Source organism: Schistocerca cancellata, chromosome 8 (genome assembly GCF_023864275.1).
Source record: "Schistocerca cancellata isolate TAMUIC-IGC-003103 chromosome 8, iqSchCanc2.1, whole genome shotgun sequence".
NCBI classification, from domain to species: domain Eukaryota; kingdom Metazoa; phylum Arthropoda; class Insecta; order Orthoptera; family Acrididae; genus Schistocerca; species Schistocerca cancellata.
Window position 1 is genome coordinate 319,035,210 of NC_064633.1, and position 21,026 is coordinate 319,056,235.

Below are 21,026 nucleotides of genomic sequence, written 5' to 3' on the forward strand. Positions count from 1 at the left end.
AATGTCCATTCGGAAGGACCTTTGTCTATCTACCTCTTCCACGTCTGGCAATGAATCGAGCATATGTAAAAAGCAATGCTGCTCCAGATAGATGCTAAAAGTTCAGTGGACAAAGTGCGAAATGAAAACAACATATATAGAAAACTCTTACCAGCCAAAGAGGAACGTTAAAGAGGGTATGTGCAACAAGATACATAACTAGTTAAAATGGGAGTGCAGATATTAAAAGTGTAAAAGGTAAGAAAAGTTGGGCACAATTTATGAATGTTGAAAACTCAATGACTTTAAATTGTCGACGCTGCCAGCCTGTTTCTAATAATAACAAAGTTTTATTTGGTTGTCAGACGATTTTTCTGATTATGGAGTAACTTTTGCAGCGGCCAGTCATAATTTCCTTTTGTTTATTTCTTGCTCCTAGGGAAATCACTCCCATACTCAATTGCGTAATAGTATATTTTGAGATTTTTGAGTAATGTCTGCTACGTGTGAACTTCGTGCATTATTCTATTGCCGTTACTGTAACATGTAAACACGCGGAATTATTTAATTTGTAATGACCCGGAACAAAACATTTACTTACGGTTTTTTTGTACGACTCTTAAGCGAAACACACACATATTAAGTATCACACAGAAAATTTACAGCGAACAATAACACAGTGTACAATAACAGTTTCTGTTTTCATGCCAGAGTCGCACTACAGTGTGATGTTAGGTAGAATTCCGCTAACAGCTGCTAAAAATTTTGATCATTACGAAACAATCGATTTCGCAGCCTAAAGCTGCATCATCGGGCGCAACCAACATGGTAACGCGCTAAATACAGTGCCACCACACTTTGCCCTAGACATTAAAATTGATGAAGAAATATCTAAAATATACCCAAACGTTAAAAGGTCATAAGTACATCCATCGTTACTAGTCGAAATTTACTATTCAGTGAATTTTGTCAATACTTGGCGAACGAAAAGTAACGAAGACTTTCTCCGTATATTTAAGACAAACCGCTGATAGCTGAAACTTGCGGTTACAGAGCAACGTTCTAAAAATTTGCCTGCATTTAAAAGAAAAACGAAAAATATTTTACAGTCAGAGGACGCTAAGAATTTTTTAAAAGGGCCGGATTGATGATAGAAAATTGTCACTGCTAACATGATTGGTCGCGGCACTATGCAGATTACCGTATGGAATGTATCAGGTGGCAGCGTCTTACCGATGTGACAGCCGGACGACCCGTCACTTGTAAAAAAGCACAAGCGGCCACACGAACGACTCAGAGAGACTTACTTGCTGGCTATCCATGTGGACAATGTGACGTCATACACTCATGACTGGGAGCGTTGTGTAGCTACCTAAACAAGCGAGAATAATACGGAATATTATGACGTACCAATCCTATACCTAATCGTATAAACAATCAAAATCAGCCAGAATGCTTTAATTCTAATTGGTTATTCAACATTAACTGTCCATTTTCCTTTTTATACTAAAATAAAAAACAACAATTTTATTAGCTGTTAGCGGAATTTCTCCTATCATCACGCCTTTCAACAGCTGCGGATGCCTAGAATATAAAATAGTTGCCACTACAGGAGTTTTCGGATCATGGTAGTCAACTCATGTCGATGTCCTCGTCATAAAACTTGCGTGATCAGAACCCGATGCAACTCATTTGGGTCGGTATTGGCTCGGCTGGTAGCTCAGCGACCACAATCCACCAGCGCGTAATTTACGGGAAATGTCTGACCTACATGTGTAATCGGGTGCCACATACCAGCAGAAACCTACCACAGACTTGCCGAAACCATGCTACGGAGACTTACTGTTGTATCGTCTTCCAAAAGTGGACTAAAACGCTATTAAGTGAAAGTTCATAATGTTTTGACTTATCAGTGTATGTTGCTCGTAGATGACAGTTACGTAAGAGGAAACATTACAAAGTAAGTTACACATTACTATGGCAGACAGTGCAACTTTTATTGACTGTTGTACTACGTTGCAAAGGGACCTAGATACACGACACTATTTTTCAATAGTAACCAATGGTCGGAAGGCTGCTGTACCAATCGTTCTTTCCTCGACGACAGAAATCCACTCCATGGTCAGAGTTCCATTTGAGAACCGCTGTGTAAACCTCCCCACTGTCCTCACCGTACCCCCAGGCGTACTTTCGGCTTGCCGAAAAGATGGAAATCGCTTAACGCAAGATCTGGTCTTCTCGATCACCATCACCCACGTCTCTGAGGCCTTGATCGGTTAGTTACATGTTCCATATACCATTCGAATGATTCTCTTATCGAAATGATGTGGAATGAGTCGCATTACAACATACTCGTACTTACATGTATTTAGTGTTAACATCGATTAAATCATAATTTTTTGGTTCTTCTCTTGCAACAATACTTAAAAACCAGGGATGGTTTTTTATGGGATATCAGCTTTTAAATATAAATTCGTCTACGGAATAGAAAGAGTTGTTCAAAATAAATGAGTTTAGATTAGATTTAAAACTTGCTTTGCTGCCTGCCAGGCATTTTATATTACATCTACATCTACATTTATACTCCGCAAGCCACCCAACGGTGTGTGGCGGAGGGCACTTTACGTGCCACTGTCATTACCTCCCTTTTCTGTTACAGTCGCGTATAGTTCGCGGGAAGAACGACTGTCTGAAAGCCTCCGTGCGCGCTCGAATCTCTCTAATTTTACATTCGTGATCTCATCGGGACGTATAAGTAGGGGGAAGCAATATATTCGATACCTCATCCAGAAACGCACCCTCTCGAAACCTGGCGAGCAAGCTACACCGCGATGCAGAGCGCCTCTCTTGCAGAATCTGCCACTTGAGTTTGCCAAACACCTCCGTAACGCTATCACGGTTACCAAATAACCCTGTGACGAAACGCGCCGGTCTTCTTTGGATCTTCTCTATCTCCTCCGTCAACCCGATCTGGTACGGATCCCACACTGATGAGCAATACTCAAGTATAGGTCGAACGACTGTTTTGTAAGCCACCTCCTTTGTTGATGGACTACATTTTCTAAGGACTCTCCCAATGAATCTTAACCTGGTACCCGCCTTACCAACAATTAATTTTATATGACTATTCCACTTCAAATCGTTCCGCACGCATATTCACAGATACTTTACAGCAGTAACTGCTACCAGTGTTTGTTCCGCTATCATATAATCATACAATAAAGGATCCTTCTTTCTATGTATTCGCAATACATTACATTTGTCTATGTTCACGGTCAGTTGCCACTCCCTGCACCAAGTGCCTATCCGCTGCAGATCTTCCTGCATTTCGCTACAATTTTCTAAGGCTGCAACTTCTCTGTATACTACAGCATCATCCGCGAAAAGCCGCATGGAACTTCCGACACTATCTACTAGGTCATTTATATATATTGTGAAAAGCAATGGTCCCATAACACTCCACTGTGGCACGCCAGAGGTTACTTCAACGTCTGTAGACGTCTCTCCATTGATAACAACATGATGTGTTCTGTTTGCTAAAAACTCTTCAATCCAGCCACACAGCTGGTCTGATATTCCGTAGGCTCTTACTTTGTTTATCAGGCGACAGTGCGGAACTGTATCGAACGCCATCCGGAAGTCAAGGAAAATAGCATCTACCTGGGAGCCTGTATCTAATAATTTCTGGGTCTCATGAACAAATAAAGCGAGTTGGGTCTCACACGATTGCTGTTTCCGGAATCCATGTTGATTCCTACAGAGTAGATTCTGGGTTTCCAAAAACGACATGATACTCGAGCAAAAAACATGTTCTAAAATTCTACAACAGATCGACGTCAGAGATATAGGTCTATAGTTTTGCTCATCTGCTCGACGACCCTTCTTGAAGACTGGGACTACCTGTGCTCTTTTCCAATCATTTGGAACCTTCCGTTCCTCTAGAGACTTGCGGTACACGGCTGTTAGAAGGGGGGCAAGTTCTTTCGCGTACTCTGTGTAGAATCGAATTGGTATCCGTCAGGTCCAGTGGACTTTCCTCTGTTGAGTGATTCCAGTTGCTTTTCTATTCCTTGGACACTTATTTCGATGTCAGCCTTTTTTTCGTTTGTGCTCGGATTTAGAGAAGGAACTGCAGTGCGGTCTCCCTCTGTGAAACAGCTTTGGAAAAAGGTGTTTAGTATTTCAACTTTACGCGTATCATCCTCTGTGTCAATGCCATCATCATCCCGGAGTGTCTGGATATGCTGTTTCGAGCCACTTACTGATTTAACGTAAGACCAAATCTTCCTAGGATTTTCTGTCAAGTCGGTACATAGAATTTTACTTTCGAATTCACTGAACGCTTCAGGCATAGCCCTCCGTAGAAACACTGGAACACGTGAGGCAATACTGACCTTACGACTTATCTTAGAAGAAAGATTAAGGAAAGGCAAACCTACGTTTCTAGCATTTGTAGACTTAGAGAAAGCTTTTGACACTGTTGACTGGAATACTCTCTTTCAAATTCTAAAGGTGGCAGGGGTAAAATACAGGGAGCGAAAGGCTATTTACAATTTGTACAGAAACCAGATGGCAGTTATAAGAATCGAGGGGTATGAAAGGGAAGCAGTGGTTGGGAAGGGAGTGAGACAGGGTTGTAGCCTATCCCCGGTGTTATTCAATCTCTATATTGAGCAAGCAGTAAAGGAAACAAAAGAAAAATTCGGAGTAGGTATTAAAATCCATGCAGAAGATATAAAAACTTTGAGGTTCGCCGATGACATTGTAATTCTGTCAGAGACAGCAAAGGACTTGGAAGAACAGTTGAACGGAATGGACAGTGTCTTGAAAGGAGGATATAAGATGAACATCAACAAAAGCAAAACGAGGATAATGGAATGTAGTCGAATTAAATCGGGGGATGCTGAGGGAATTAGATTAGGAAATGAGACGCTTAAAGTAGTAAATGAGTTCTGCTATTTAGGGAGCAAAATAACTGATGATAGTCGAAGTAGAGAGGATATAAAATGTAGACTGGCAATGGCAAGGAAAGCGTTTCTGAAGAAGAGAAATTTGTTAACATCGAGTATAGATCTAAGTGTCAGGAAGTCATTTCTGAAAGTATTTGTATGGAGTGTAGCCATGTATGGAAGTGAAACATGGACGATAAATAGTTTGGACAAGAAGAGAATAGAAGCTTTGGAAATGTGGTGCTACAGAAGAATGCTGAAGATTAGATGGATAGATCACACAACTAATGAGGAAGTATTGAATAGGATTGTGGAGAAGAGAAGTTTGTGGCACAACTTGACCAGAAGAAGGGATCGGTTGGTAGGACATGTTCTGAGGCATCAAGGGATCACTAATTTAGTATTGGAGGGCAGCGTGGAGGGAAAAAATCGTAGAGGGAGACCAAGAGATGAATACACTTAGCAGATTCAGAAGGATGTAGGTTGCAGTAGGTACTGGGAGATGAAGAAGCTTGCTCAGGATAGAGTAGCATGGAGAGCTGCATCAAACCAGTCTCAGGACTGAAGACCACAACAACAATAGTCCAGACCTCAATCCATGTGACTTTTTTCTTTGGGGGTACCTAAAGGAAAAACTTTTCCGGAAACGTCCACGCGATTTAATGGAGCTCGCCGGCCGGGGTGGCCGAGCGGTTCTAGGCGCTACAGTCTGGAACCGCGCGACCGCTACGGTCGCAGGTTCGAATCCTGCCTCGGGCATGGATGTGTGTGATGTCCTTAGGTTAGTTAGGTTTAAGTAGTTCTAAGTTCTAGGGGACTGATGACCTCAGAAGTTAAGTCCCATAGTGCTCACAGCCATTTGAACCATTTAATGGAGCTCAGAAGACTTATTCTTCAAGCTTGCAGTGAAATTACGGAAGACATGTGCCGTAGGGTAATCACTAACTTCAGTGTTCGTTTGAAGGAAGTTAGGAAACGAAATGGTGGACTTGTTGAGCGTGTGCTGAGTTAGAACAAATCTCCATGGACGGCTCTTCATTGCAGTATATGTTCGTTTCAGATTGTATTAACAATAAAGTTTATATTCAAAAACAAAATGGTAATACATTTCGTGCGCCACCCTGTACTATCAAAAGCTGAGTCTCCGTCGTCGTTCTGTCCACTGGTAGAAAAACGTACTTTGTTGCACTTACGTATAAAAGGCGATTATAGCTGAAATTTACAAAACGTACTTCCAAGTTGTGGGCGTGTGCGGTGGCAGCTATTGCAACCTCGCAGTCGCAGTATGGCCAACTACACGTGAGTGTCAAGTGACATGTCTCAGCGGCCCGGGTATAGGGTACCAGTGAGACTCACGTCAAGTGTAGGCCGAAAGAGCAAGCGACAGCGCCAGTATGCAACCCATCAGTTTTGGGTCCATTACGCCTCAAATTAGTAACTTTATTTTCTGCTTCCCCGCTGTCGTGGTCCGGCTGGTGAGCCAGTTTATAACAGCTACACGTTACCGTCCCCCTGCCCCTTCTGAGGATCCTTTGAGCGAACTTCCACCTCCGTGGGGCGCTGTGGTGTCAGAGTGCCTGCCCAAGGGGCGCAGGGGACGGATGTGTCGGCAGGCCAGCTGTTGCGGGCTCCTGCCCCGGAAGCGGTCGTATTAAGGAGACCGGAAACTGAGGTCGCGCGCCGTCCCTCGAAGCAAATGTGCTTTATGCCCACTTCCTCGCTAATTGCGAACAGCTGGCAAACGCGAGTGTCCTCTCGGCATAGGAGTGAATTTACCGCTCGCTTCCGCAGAGTCACGGTGTCGTCTTTGAAGGTCCAGCACCGTAGTTGTGGTACGAAGGGGTGCTGAAATGTTTCTGGCTTTGTTGCCTTATAGTTGGAAAAAAAATGGGAGGCTCAGTTGAAAGTTTCAAATCATAATACGTAACTATGTAAATACCAGGTGCTCACTTTTCATACCATTTGTACCTGCTGCAGGTGATAGGCGAGATGGCAGAGTCAGAAGCAAGTTTCTCGTCACTGGAATTAAGGACCGCCCTGAATTTTTTCTCCAGGGAAAGTCCGCGTAGGACTGAGATGTCACTATCAATGGGAGAGAAGTGTGCTTCCTCTAGCATAGTGAATACTTGGATATCTCGTTTCAAGACTGACCATTGCACTGGTGAAGACGAGCCCCGCAGTGGTCGCCCTCAGACCGCAACAGACATTGCAACATCCGATGCTGTGCATGAGCTGATTCTTCAGGACCGAAGATATCCTCCAAAAAGATAGCCGAAGTACTGGACATCTCCCATGAGTGTCTTGGCTTCATAATCGCCACAATCCTAGGCATGCGCAAGATTTCAGCGAAACGGTAGTCGAAATGTTTCAACTGCGATCAGCGCAACGTGTGGGTTGAGACATCGAAAACCATTTCGCGGCATTCTGAGCTCCAAAGACATTGTGGCAAAAACCGGCGGAGAGCATACTGGACACGTCTTGCGCCAATCTCATGACAGTTAAAAAACCGATGTCATTTTTCTTTTTATGCGATTTTTGGTCCGAGTACAGTAAAAAATCGATGTCACTTTGCTTTTTATGCCTTTCTGGCCCCAGGAAAATTTTATAAAAACTATGTCATTTTGCTATTTATGCTGTTTTTCAATTTTTCCCATCCAACGTGGTATGACGTTGTCATGGTGGATGGACTGATCTAACTAGCAGTACCACACCTGTTAAATGCCGAACTTGTTCAATCCTGCACATTGGACAGTAGGGAATCTGTCCTCTGTAGCCGACCCCATTTACGTTAGGACACTTATAGCGCCATCTGCTGATAAAATTTCCTTTAATTTTTTTCATGTTCGATGACATTTACCACTGCGCAAATAATATGCTGTTCAAATTTGACGTCATTCTGAGCACCGGTTCTATTTCTACAGCGATTTGAAACTGGAACTTTAATTATGGACACTGTATTTTATTGTTATTAATAATATCTCATCTGCTCTTGGCACGTTAAAAGTGGGGTGACCTGGAACTATTTTTGGGGGGCAGGGGTGAGGGGGGAAAGCTGTGACAGTAGCAAACAGTGGCTCTCCCAACTGTGACTCCCCGTCCCTAGAATCAGCCCTGTAACTGCACCTGACTCAGACAACTACGCTTATCGCTGTTACTTGTTAACGTAATGCTGATGTGTGCGATTTGTGCCATCCGTAATAAGCATTACAACAACTAAATATTTGCACCATAATAAATAAAGATGAAAATCAACGCTAAATGACCTACGCTCTTCCCGGTGTCCACGCTGCAGACAGACGGGGTAGAATGACGCTATTGGCTGCAGTGTCACGTGGAACACTGCCCTTCCTTGCTGTGCATCGCACCTATCCGAGTCTTGCAAGCAACATCATAAGTATAATTAATATAGCATAGTTAATACAATTAATAGATTTGATACAATGTTTGCTGAACATATTTACTTTGAAACTAAAATATGGACTATGATAGTAATTACTGCAAAGTCAATATGCAAAAATTGTTTTTGGTACTGTGACCACTGACATCCAGTTCGCCTCCTGTGAAAGGGAGGGGGAGGGGAATCAAAAAATCGCAAAATTATGCAATTTTTCGGTATTCGCTGTAAAAAATTTTCCTTTGCATCCTATGGCAAAACACACCTTTCTTGTAGAGTTTAAAACTTCCTAGACTATGGACTGGTCAAACGTATTCTTAACTGCGTATCTACCAATACACAGAGCTGCAAAGGAATGGCAACATTATAATTACCAAATTATAAAAAACTGCAAAATTTGATACTTTATATTATAATTTTAATTGTACAGCGCTTAACATCAAGATCCCAAGTCTTTATTCTCAATATGATGTTCACTTGTGCTATCGATGCGTAAAAACTGCAAAAAATCTATAGTATTTCGTGGTAGGTGCCTGTAACTGTCAATATTTACCCAATCAATGGGATCTTCATTCAGTACAGTTATATAAACAGCTATGAAACGAAAATTTTTGACATGCACACTATCTGGCAGAAAATATGAAGCCCCAAGAAGAGTTTGAGGACACAAAATGGAACTTCACTGGTTGAGAAAGGATGTGATGTCTTTTCAGTGAGCCGGCCTTAGTTGCCGATCGGTTCTAGGCGCTTCAGTCTGGAACCTCGCGACCGCTACGGTCGCAGGTTCGAATCCTGCCTCGGACATGGTTGTGTGTGATGTCCTTAGATTAGTTAGGTTTAAGTAGTTCTAAGTTCTAGGGGACTGATGACCTCAGATGTTAAGTCCCATAGTGCTCAGAGCCATTTGAACCATCTTTTCAGTGATTATATCACATTAAATTTACAAAGACCTTAGCAGTGTGAGCCAACATATTGCTATGATGCTGCAGCCCCATTGACGTGGATGCATGCACTGATTCGTTCGGGAAGCAGGTCATAAGGCCAGTGAATCCTCTCCTGAGTTAAGCTGGCCCACAGCTGTTGTAACTGTTCCTTGATATCCCACATACTTCCGCTAGTATGGAATTGATGTCCGAACTGGTCTGACACAAGTTCTATCAGGGACAGATATGGGGATCTTGCTGGCCACGGGAGTACCTCATCACCATGCATACAGCTCTTACAGACACGTGCAGTGTGTCAACAAGCATTGCTGTGTTGGAGAAAACAGCATCATGATACTGTCGGATGAGAGGTAACACAGGAAGACGCAGGATATCCGTGACGTAGCGTTGTGCCATCAAAGTTCCCTCAGTCACTGCCAGCAGCGAACTGAAGTCATACCCAATGCCTCCACCACATCATGACATCAGGAGTAACAGCGCTTTGCCTCTCCAAAATATTGGAAGAGTAGGACCCCTCCCGAGATTATCGCCGACGGTGGTCACCCAGGATAGTGCAGAAACGAAAAAAAAAAAAAAAGGTTCAAATGGCTCTGAGCACTATAGGACTTTAACGTCATCAGTCCCCTAGAACTTAGAACTACTTAAACCTAACTAACCAAAGGACATCACACACATCCACGCCCGAGGCAGGATTCGAACCTGCGACCGTAGCAGTCACGCGGTTCCGGACTGTAGCGCCTAGAACCGCACGGTCACCGCAGCCGGCGTGCAGAAACGCCATTCATCACTGAACACAATGCAACGCCATTCGTCGCTAGTCCACGCCTTCCAGTTATGGCACCACACAGAATGGAACTGTTTGTGTTGTGTTAATAACAGTTTCTGATCACCAGTACTGATATGCCTCAGCACCTTTATCAACATCGTCATTAAATTTTCACACACTCCATATCCTATCAGGTAGTTACATGAAACAAATGTGAAATTTGAAAAGGAAATTATTGATCACTGTGAGGAGATAAAAACTTTGAGGTTTACCAACAACACTAAAGTTTTGTTGGACACAGCAATGGACTACCAAGAACAGTAGGACAGAATGGATTGAAACATAAAAAGACGTTGAAAGATGCACCACAAAATGTATTCAAAGAGAAATGGAGTGTAGCAGAATTACAGGAGATGCTGCGGGAATCAGATCAGGAATGTGTCACTAAACGTAGTAACTGAGTGTAGCTTCTCAGGAAGCAAAACAACACGTGATTACTGATATAGAAATGATATAAAATGCAGATGGGAAAGAGCAAGGAAAGCATTTCTGAAAATACTTAATTTGTTTACATGAAATAAACATGAAATTTTAAGAAGTCTTTTTATCAATATATGTGTGTGGAGTGCAGACTTGTAAGGAAGAGAAACGTAGCAGTTTGGGCCAGAAGAGAACAGAAAATTTTGAAATATTGTGCTACAGAAGAATGATTGAATTAGGTACATAGGTAGGGTAACTAATGACGATGTACTGTATGGGATTGGGAGAACAGAAATTTATGGCAAAACTTGATTTAGCAAAGTAATCACTTGAAAGCATGCATTCTGAGGAAACAATTTGGTAATGAGAAGAAGTTTTTTTTTTGGGGGGGGGGGGGGTGTAAAAATCGTAGTGGGGGAGCAACATGTGAACAGAGTAAGCAGGAGTAGTATAGTTGTACCAGTTCTGGCTAAGACATAGCCTGAGATCAACAACCATGCCGCAGAATTCAGTACATCAGAATTATGTGATATGTATAAAGCAGAGTATGTGTGTGTGTCCAGGATCTCCTCTCAAACTCATGAATCTATTTCAACAAAATTTGGCACAAAAACAACAGGCCTCATGAATATCAGCACCATGCAGTTTCTAGCCTCCTAGAGCCAACAGGAGCAGAGATACAGGCAAATACCTGTTTTCCCAGCTGCTGGCATGTAGAATACCTTGCATGACAGGCATGTTGTATGGGATCAGTACCAACTTGCAAAAATCAGTCTGCAGTAGGCATGTTGTGTTGGATTAGTATCAGCCTGTTTCATTGACCTGCTTTGGTTGGCGGTCTACAAGTCAGTGGCCAAATACATGATTTTCATGGCTCTAATGTGTAGCCTGCACTACATGACATGCTTGGTGTGGAGTAATATCAGCCTGCTTTATTGAACTGCACTCCAGGGGCTGCACATGCCAATGATCATGGCTGAGGACAGGTTAAGATGGATGAAGGAGGAGATGGATAAATCTGGGTGGAGGAGGAAATAGACATAGAGAAGGCAGGTGGGGGAGATGAACAGACAGGTGGAAGTTGTAGAGCAGTAGTGGGCAGGTGGAGAATGAAATGAAGGAGGCAGAGATGGAAAGACGGAGGAGGGGAAGGAGAATATGGTCAGAGGAGATGAAGATATGGTCACAGAGAGGAGGAGGAGGAAGCAGAGGAAGATAGTTAGGAGGAGAAGATGGATAAAGGTGGGGGGAAGAGGTGGGAAAAGAGAGGAGGAGGAAGAGGAAGCAGAGGAAGATAGTTAGGAGGAGAAGATGGATAAAGGTGGGGGGAAGAGGTGGGAAGAGAGAGGAGGAGGCAGAAGACATGTGTTCAGCATATAAGGGCCATTCGAAAAGTCCGTGCAAAAATAAAAACTACTTACATGTTTGCGGTAAACCTTTTTATTTTTCGACATAGTCTCCTTTTAGACTTGTACACTTCTTCCAACGCTGTTCTAATTTGTTGATCCCTTCCGAATAATAGGAATTGTCCAAGTCCGCAAAATAGCTATTAGTTGCTGCAATCACCTCCTTGTTTGAATAAAATCTTTGTCCAGCCAGCCATTTCTTCAAAAAGGGGAACAAATAATAGTCCGACGGAACCAAGTCTGGAGAATAGGGGGGATGTGAAAAGAGTTGGAATCCTATTTCTAATAATTTTGCCACCACAACTGCTGAGGTGTGTGCTGGTGCATTATCGTGATGGAAAAGGACTTTTTTGCGGTCCGATCGTCGGCGGCGTTTTTCTTGCAGCCCGGTTTTCAAATGGTCCAATAACGATGAATAACGTGGACTTGTAATAGTTTTACCCTTTTCCAGATAGTCGATGAGGATTATACCTCTTGCAAATCGCAAAAGACAGTCGTCATAACCTTTTCGGCCGAAGGAATGGTCTTCGCCTTTTTTGGTGCAGATTCTCCCTTGATAACCCATTGTTCAGATTGTTGTTTAGTCTCAGGAGTATAGTAATGAATCCATGTTTCATCCACAGTGACGGAACGACGCTTAAAGCCCTGCGGATTCTTCCTGAACAGCTGCAAACCATCCTTGCAACACTTCACACGATTCCGTTTCTGGTCAAGTGTGAGCAATCGCGGAACCCATCTTCGAATAGCTTTCTCATGTCCAAATGTTTATGCAAAATATTATGTACCCATTCATTCGAGATGCCCACAGCAATCTCACGCACCGTAACTCTTCTGTCATCCATCACCATATCATGGATTTTATCAATGATTTCTAGAGTCGTAACCTCCACAGGGCGCCCAGAACGTTCATCACCACTTGTGCCGATATGGCCACTCCCAAAATTTTGAAACCACTTATAAACTGTTCTAATCGAAGGTGCAGAGTCACCATAACGTTTATCAACCTTCTCTTTAGTCTCCTGGGGCGTTTTGGCTTTCATAAAGTAATGTTTAATCACCACACGAAATTCTTTTTCGTTCATTTTTTGACAATCACTGGACTTCCTTGATTCACACGAATGCCAAACACAAAGAAATAGATCAATATGGCTGAAACTTGGTGTGCGTTCTTTCCAAGGATGCTACTAACTAAACATGACCTCGATACGCGCCGATGGTGCCTTCTCTCGGACTTTGCACGGACTTTTAAAACGCCCCTCGTACGTCTCAAATGGATAAGCGGGCGACGCCATGGGGGAAAAGCCACTTAAACAATAATGGGTCTTTCTGTCTGTGTATATGCAATAAGTTAAATATGCTGATGTTAACAGTCAATTGCCACTCCCTACACCAGCGTCGATCCTCTGCAGGTCTCCACGCATTTCACTTCAATTCTCTAGTGTTGTGGCTTAAGTATGTACAATAGCACCATCCGCGAATAGCCTCATCGAACTTCCAATGTTATCTATTGCTCATTTATACATACTGTGAAAAGTAATGGTCCCATAACATTCCCATAGCACATGCTCGACGTTATTTCTATGTTAAAAGGCTTCTCTCCATTGAGAAAGACGTGTTCCATTTGCTAGAAACCCTACAATCCACACAAGGTTTGGCTGATATTCGGAACTCTTGTATAAGATGTACAAGATGTACTAAGTTCTACAGAGAATATACAAGGCATTAATTCCATAATAAAGTCAAGGAACATTTGGGCATGAATAATAAAACTACATTCGGTATACACATAAACCATGGAAAGCAAGAAACATAGAATCTAGAACACCATATAGATATAAAACATACAGCTCAAAACAGTTGCTTCATCAATATTTTGGGGCAAATCGAAATGTTCGTGCATCACTTGAAGGAACAGACAAACTGCCGAATGAAGAAAACGATTTTCAAGTGCATAGCTTTCCTACACTTTATACAGACATTCTAAAGACACATACTGTCATACACAAGCTGTAACAGTTAACTACTACGGCGTTTGCTCTCGCCAACGAGACCAGCCGAGCGTCTTAGTTGAGCTTCACTCTGTACACCTTCCAGAGGCATCAAGATTTCCCTCTGGTGTAATACTCGCAGAAGAAGCATGCTAATATGCAAAACGGAAGAAAATATGTTCGTGAAGTGTACTGTAAGATTCTCTTCCCTTCTAGTTTTATTTTTATACAGCATAATTTTATTACAGATTTGTAACCTTTTATTTTAACACGGCATCATGTTGGTGTTCTACATACGGAGGGTAATGCCTAACATTAAGCTTCTCTGCACTTCTTTATAGATCCGGACTTTGTAATGTTTGTACCTTAGTGAGTTATGGAGGCTACGCTAGGTACATATAACTGATAACTCAATTACAATAAATCTGAAGATGTTCTAAAATGGAACGAAAAATTGTAATATATGTTCAGTCGTGCACCCGGGGAATAGTTTTGGGATGCTTGCTGATCATTTTGTTTATTAAGGACCTTGCACAAAATATTAGTAGCACATTCAGATTTCTCCCAGATTATGTAAAAATCTGTAAAGGAGCACTGTAGGAAAAAGCTGGACAAATATTCAGTACCATCTTGGTAAGATTTCAAAGTGGTGCAAAGATTGCGAACTTGTTTTTATGTGTTCGGAAATTAAAATTTTGCATTTTACAAAACAATAAAACGTAGTAGGCTATGACTGCAATATCACTGATCATACTTGGAACTGACGGACTCGCACGAATACCTGCATATAACAATTTCTAGGGATATGACATGGAAGCATTGCATAAGCTCAATCATAGGTAAAGAACGTGGCAAACTTCGGTTCACTGGCAAATGCTAGGAAAAAACAGTCAGTTTACAAAGGAGATTGCTGGCAAAACACTCGTGTGAGCTATCTTAGAATGTTGGTAAAGTGAGTGGGACCCATACCAAGCAGGACTAGCAAGGTATGTCGAACGTGTAGAAAGGAGGACAGCACGAATGGTTAGAGGTTGGTCTGACTCATGGGAGAGCGTTACGGAAATACTGAAAAAGCTGAACCGACAAACGCCTAAAGGTAGACGCAGACCATCCAGTGAAAGCCTGCTTAGTGATTATCAAGAAGCAATTTTAACTGAATCTATAGTTTGTTACTTATTTTCTGATAGCAGCTATCGAGACGAATCCAATGATGTGTAACAATAAGGTCTTTGAAAGTCAACGAAGTTCAAAAAGGTGGCACGAACATCCATTTACAAAAGGTATTCGAAGTCATGACCATTGATATCAATGAAGTGCTACAGTCTTCTTATTATGGATTTAGTGGTTTCCCGTATTACATCGGCACTTATCGAAGTACCCCGACAATTCTCTCTCATATATCGTGCAAATAGTAAACATTCGCCGTATACGGAGTATACATCTAACGTGCCATTGACATGTAAACACCATTCGACGGTTTCACAGTAAAACACTAATAGGAACGGTAAGACTAGTATCGCCCAATCAAGCGAATATGAGTGATGTATTCCTTCGAAGAGCAAGTCGAATATGCTTCTGATTTACGGAGAATGCCAACGAAATTCAGTGAGGGCTAGAGATTTATATGCTGAAAGATATCCTCAATGTACTCACCCTACACGTCGTACATTTAAATATGTGTATGATAATTTGAGAACAACTGGCTCTTTAACGCATCGGAAACATATCCGGCAGAGGAGTTACTAACGGGGAAACGGTAATTGGCACTTTTGCTACTGTGGTTCTAGATCATTGTGTTAGATCGCGTCAAATCGCAAGGGAATCTGGCGTGGGCCAGAGTAGTATCGTTCGTGTTCTCCATCGCCATAAATATCATTCTTACCATATAGGTTTCCACCAAGAATTAGCTGGTACGGACTGTATGCGTCGCACTGAATTCTGCCGATGGGTACAACTTCAGATTCAGAGGTATGACTCATTTAATAATTTAATTTTATTTACTGACGAGGCTACATTCACGAACCATGGAAATGTTAATTTGCATTACATGCGTTATTGGGCAACTGAAGGTCCGTGTTGGCTGCGCCAAGTTGCACACCAAAAACCGTGGTCGGTGAATGTATGGTTTGGGATTCTGGAGGACAGAATTATAGGCCCCTATTTCATCGAAGGAAATCTTAATGGTAGGAAATACACCACATTCCTGCAAGAAATATTAGGTCTGTTATTGGAAGAAATACCTTTAGGAACAAGGAACAGAATGTGGTATCAACACGACGGGTGTCCGGCACGTTTTTCGCTAATGGCTAGTAATGAGTTGCAGAGATTGTTCCCAAATCGTTGGAATGGACGCGGAGGAGATGTGTCGTGGCCGGCTCGTTTGCCAGACTTGACGCCTCTGGATTTTTTCTTGTGGGGATGCGTAAAAGACATTGTTTATAAAGCCCTTCCAACTACACCCGAAGATATGTGAGAGAGACAATTGACAGAGCATGTGCTTCGATAAGTGCCGATGTAATAAGGAATACCACTCAATCCATGATAAGAAGCCTGCAGCACAGCATTGATACCAATGGTCATCATTTCGAACACCTTTTGTAAATGAACGTTCATGCCACCTTTTTTACCTTCGTTGACCTTCAAAGACCTTACTGTTACACATCATTGGATTTGTCTCGATAGCCACTTTCTGAAAATAAGTACCAAACTATAGCATCCCATTTAAAAAAACAAAGTTGACCTTCATATCTCTGAAGCGACCCCACCTAGCATAAAAAAACCAACGTCATATTATGGCTCCCGCTGTCCCATGCAACTTTTTGTCCCACAAATTTTTCAGATCCTAGCATACTTTCGGAGTTATTCTAGGTGGCAATAATTAGTGACTCACCCTATATACTCTCCACTGTCAGTGCTACCACATGCCGTCTGAGAATGGTTACTGTACGTTGACGTCGACCACAGGCGGCCGTCGCATTCATGTAACTGGACCGTGTAAAAGCGTCGCAGCATGCACTTATTTCGCACAACAACCTGTACCCACATCAGCAGGAATTCTACAGTGTAGCTGATCTGCTATGTCTTCATGTTCTTGACTAAAGCTCGTAGTATTTTTTGAAGCACGTTTGGTACCAGATGATGATAACATGCAGCCGTGAAACGACTGAACACAATAAATTGTTCGATGCAGCTGTAAGGAGCAGATGACAGTATTGCTGGAATAAATTGATCATCTACATCTACATGACTACTCTCCAATTCACATTTAAGTGCTTGGCAGAGGGTTCATCGAACCACAATCATACTATATCTCTACCATTCCACTCCCGAACAGCGCGCGGGAAAAACGAACACCTAAACCTTTCTGTTCGAGCTCTGATTTCTCTTATTTTATTTTGATGATCATTCCTACCTATGTAGGTTGGGTTCAACAAAATATTTTCGCATTCTGAAGAGAAAATTGGTGACTGAAATTTCGTAAATAGATCTCGCCGCGACGAAAAAAGTTTTTGCTGTAATGACTTCCATCCTAACTCGCGTACCATATCTGCCACACTTCTCCCCTATTACGTGATAATACAAAACTAGCTACCCTTTTTTGCACCCTTTCGATGTCATCCGTCAATCACACCTGGTAAGGATCCCACACCGCGCAGCAATATTCTAACAGAGGACGAACGAGTGTAGTGTAAGCTGTCTCTTTAGTGGACTTTTTGCATCTTCTAAGTGTCCTGCCAATGAAACGCAACCTTTGGCTCGCCTTCCCCACAGTATTATCTATGTGGTCTTTCCAACTGAAGTTGTTCCTAATTTTAACACCCAGGTACTTAGTTGAATTGACAGCCTTGAGAATTGTACTATTTATCAAGTAATCGAATTCCAACGGATTTCTTTTGGAACTCATGTGGATCACCTCACACTTTTCGTTATTTAGCGTCAACTGCCACCTGCCACACCATACAGCAATCTTTTCTAAATCACTTTGCAACTGATACTGGTCTTCGAGTGACCTTACTAGACGGTAAATTACAGCATCATCTGCGAACAACCTAAGAGAACTGCTCAGATTGTCACCCAGGTCATTTATATAGATCAGGAACAGCAGAGGTCCCAGGACGCTTCCCTGGTGAACACCTGATATCACTTCAGTTTTACTCGATGATCCGCGTCTATTACTACGAACTGCGACCTTCCTGACAGGAAATCACGAATCCAGTCGCACAGCTGAGACGATACCCCATAGGCCCGCAGCTTGATTAGAAGTCGCTTGTGAGGAACGGTGTCAGAAGCTTTCCGGAAATGTAGAAATACGGAATCAACTTGAGATCCCCTGTCGATAGCGGCCATTACTTCGTGCGAATAAAGAGCTAGCTGCGTTGCACAAGAATGATGTTTTCTGAAACCATGCTGATTACGTATCAATAGATCGTTCCCTTTGAGGTGATTCATAATGTTTGAATACAGTATATGCTCCAAGACCCTACTGCAAACCGACGTTAATGATATAGGTCTGTAGTTAGATGGATTACTCCTACTACCCTTCTTAAACACTGGTGCGACCTGCGAAATTTTCCAATCTGTAGGTACAGATCTATCGGTGAGTGAGCGGTTGTCTATGATTGCTAAGTAGGGAGCTATTGTATCAGCGTAATCTGAAAGGAACCTATTCGGTATACAATCTGGACCTGAAAACTTGTTAGTATCAAGCGATTTGAGTTGCTTCGCAACCCCTAAGGTATCTACTTCTAAGAAACTCATGCTAGCAGCTGTCCGTGTTTCAAATTCTGGAATATTCCATTCGTCTTCCCTGGTGAAGGAATTTCGGAAAACTGCGTTCAATAACTCCGCTTTAGCGGCACAGTCGTCGATAACAGTACCATCGGCACTGCGCAGCGAAGGTATTGACTGCGTCTTGCCGCTTGTGTACTTTACATACGACGAGAATTTCTTCGGATTTTCTACCAAATTTCGAGACAATGTTTCGTTGTGGAACCTATTAAAGGCATCTCGCATTGAAGTCTGTGCTAAATTTCGCGCGTCTGTAAATTTTAGTCAATCTTCGGGATTTCGCGTTCTTCTGAACTTCGTATGCTTTTTCCGTCGCCTCTGCAACAGCGTTCGAATAGCCGATTGAAGCCATTATGGATATCATACTTGTAATGGACTGCGTGGAGGTTAACAAACAAACAGCTGGTGTCAGTAGTAGCGGCAGCAGCAAGAGCGCGCACGCACTCACCAGGATGGTGAACTTGCCGGTCTCCAGCTCGGACTTGAGCGGCTCACGCGTGGGGTCGAAGCGCACGAGGCCCTCGCGATGTCGCGTCGCCTCGTGCGTTTCGTAGAGGGCGAGCGCGCGCGACACGTCGAACTTGCGCGCCACCAGGAACTTGACGGCCGTCGACCACGAGACGGGGCCCAGGCGCCGCCGCCGCTGCCGGTTCACCGCGTCCAGGAACTGCTTCGTGGCCTGCAACACAGAGCCAGCCGAAGGGCCGACCGTTAGGCGAGAATTGGCTTCAGGGCGAAATCGCTACTTAGTAAAGCGGAGAGCGTAGGGAAGAAATGGACATCTTGCAAGGGGGCGCCACTACGGTTGCAACTACTTATCGGGAATGTAGGGCAGGGTCCCAGATATCGCACCCTGCGGCCATTCATCCTGGTGGGCCGTCGTTTGACAGTAATCGACGAAGAAGAAATTCTCATCATCCACAAGAGCCTTGAAAATGATACTAACGGCATATGTTTATAGGTTGATTAGCACCTCCAACTACATATGGTAAGAGCAAGCCATTAATGCTTCTTCGAAGTCAGTACCGCCATTAGCACTCCGTCTTCAGGCCGCAAGTCGCCCATCGGGACCATCCGACTGCCGTGTCATCCTCAGATGAGGATGCGGATAGGAGGGGCGTGTGATCAGCACACCGCTCTCCCGGTCGTTATGATGGTTATCTTTGACCGGAGCCGCTACTATTCGGTCGAGTAGCTCTTCAATTGGCATCACGACGCTGAGTGCACCCCGAAAAACGGCAACAGCGCATAACGGCCCGGATGGTCACCCATCCAAGTGCCGGCCACGCCCGACAGCGCTTAACTTCGGTGATCTGACGGGAACCGGTGTATCCACTGCGGCAAGGCCGTTCCCTACCGTCATTAGACTTGTTTATTTACAGTGCTACATTTACACTTTCACAATCATGATTTCGGCTTCAAAGTGCTATTATGAAGTGTTTTCTGAAAGCAGGTTAGACAAAAACAGTGAAATACATAACAAGTGATATAACAGTATAACAATCCATATTTGTAATGCTTACTTATAAGTGTTATAAATTGCCTAAGATGGCATACTGTCGTATTAAAATACACTATTAGACACATTGTCTAAAAGTCGATATTTGTGGCGGAGCTTACTGCTTTGTTTCATTACTGAGTACACCATCTTGACAATGACAGTTGGCTAAGTGTCAAATTGTCTTGGTCAAATAAACTCCTGTTACAAGCAGGAGACCTTTTTTTTTTTTTTACCTGTTTGTAACAGGAATTTCTTTGACCAAGACAATTTCACACTTAGCCAACTGTCACTGTCAAGATGGTGTACTCAGTAATGAAACAAAGCAGTAGGTTCTGCCACAAATATCGACTCTTAGACAATGTGTCTAATAGTATATTTTAATACGACAGTATCCCATCTTAGGCAATTTATAAGACTTATAAGTAAGCATTACAAATATGGATTGTTATACGGTTATATCACCTGTTATGTATTTCACTTTTATTATCTAACCTGCTTTCAGAAAACACTTGATAATGGCAGTTTGAAGCAGAAATCATGATTGTGTACGTGTAAATGTAACACTGTAAATGAACGACAGTCTAATGGCGGTACTGACTTTAAAGAAATATATTATGACTGTGGCCCCGCATTATGGAAAAAAAACATAAATGTTAATTTTCCTTTAGGCAACATATCAGATGTTCGAAGGGTGGACACGTGCAATCCAAACGGTTGACCCTAAATGACCGGTGTAGTCCACTTAGCGGTCCAGTTACGACCATGCAGATGACATCAGATAGTAAATTATGTGACACGTTTCTGGAAAGATTGTTAGACACAGAAAAAAAA

The 21,026-nt window shown here is 42.8% G+C and overlaps 1 protein-coding gene and 1 pseudogene across 2 annotated transcripts in view; both read right to left on the reverse strand.

Moving 5' to 3' along the window:
- LOC126094637 (tyrosine-protein phosphatase non-receptor type 9) overlaps nucleotides 1-21,026 on the reverse strand; it is a 797,956-nt gene that overhangs the window by 444,260 nt on the left and 332,670 nt on the right. For both annotated transcript variants that reach the window (XM_049909127.1, XM_049909128.1), the window contains exon 2: nucleotides 19,143-19,373. In XM_049909127.1, coding sequence (XP_049765084.1) covers nucleotides 19,143-19,373 — 231 coding nt within the window. The remainder of the gene's footprint in view (nucleotides 1-19,142; nucleotides 19,374-21,026) is intronic.
- On the reverse strand, nucleotides 19,931-20,048 carry LOC126095976 (5S ribosomal RNA; annotated as a pseudogene).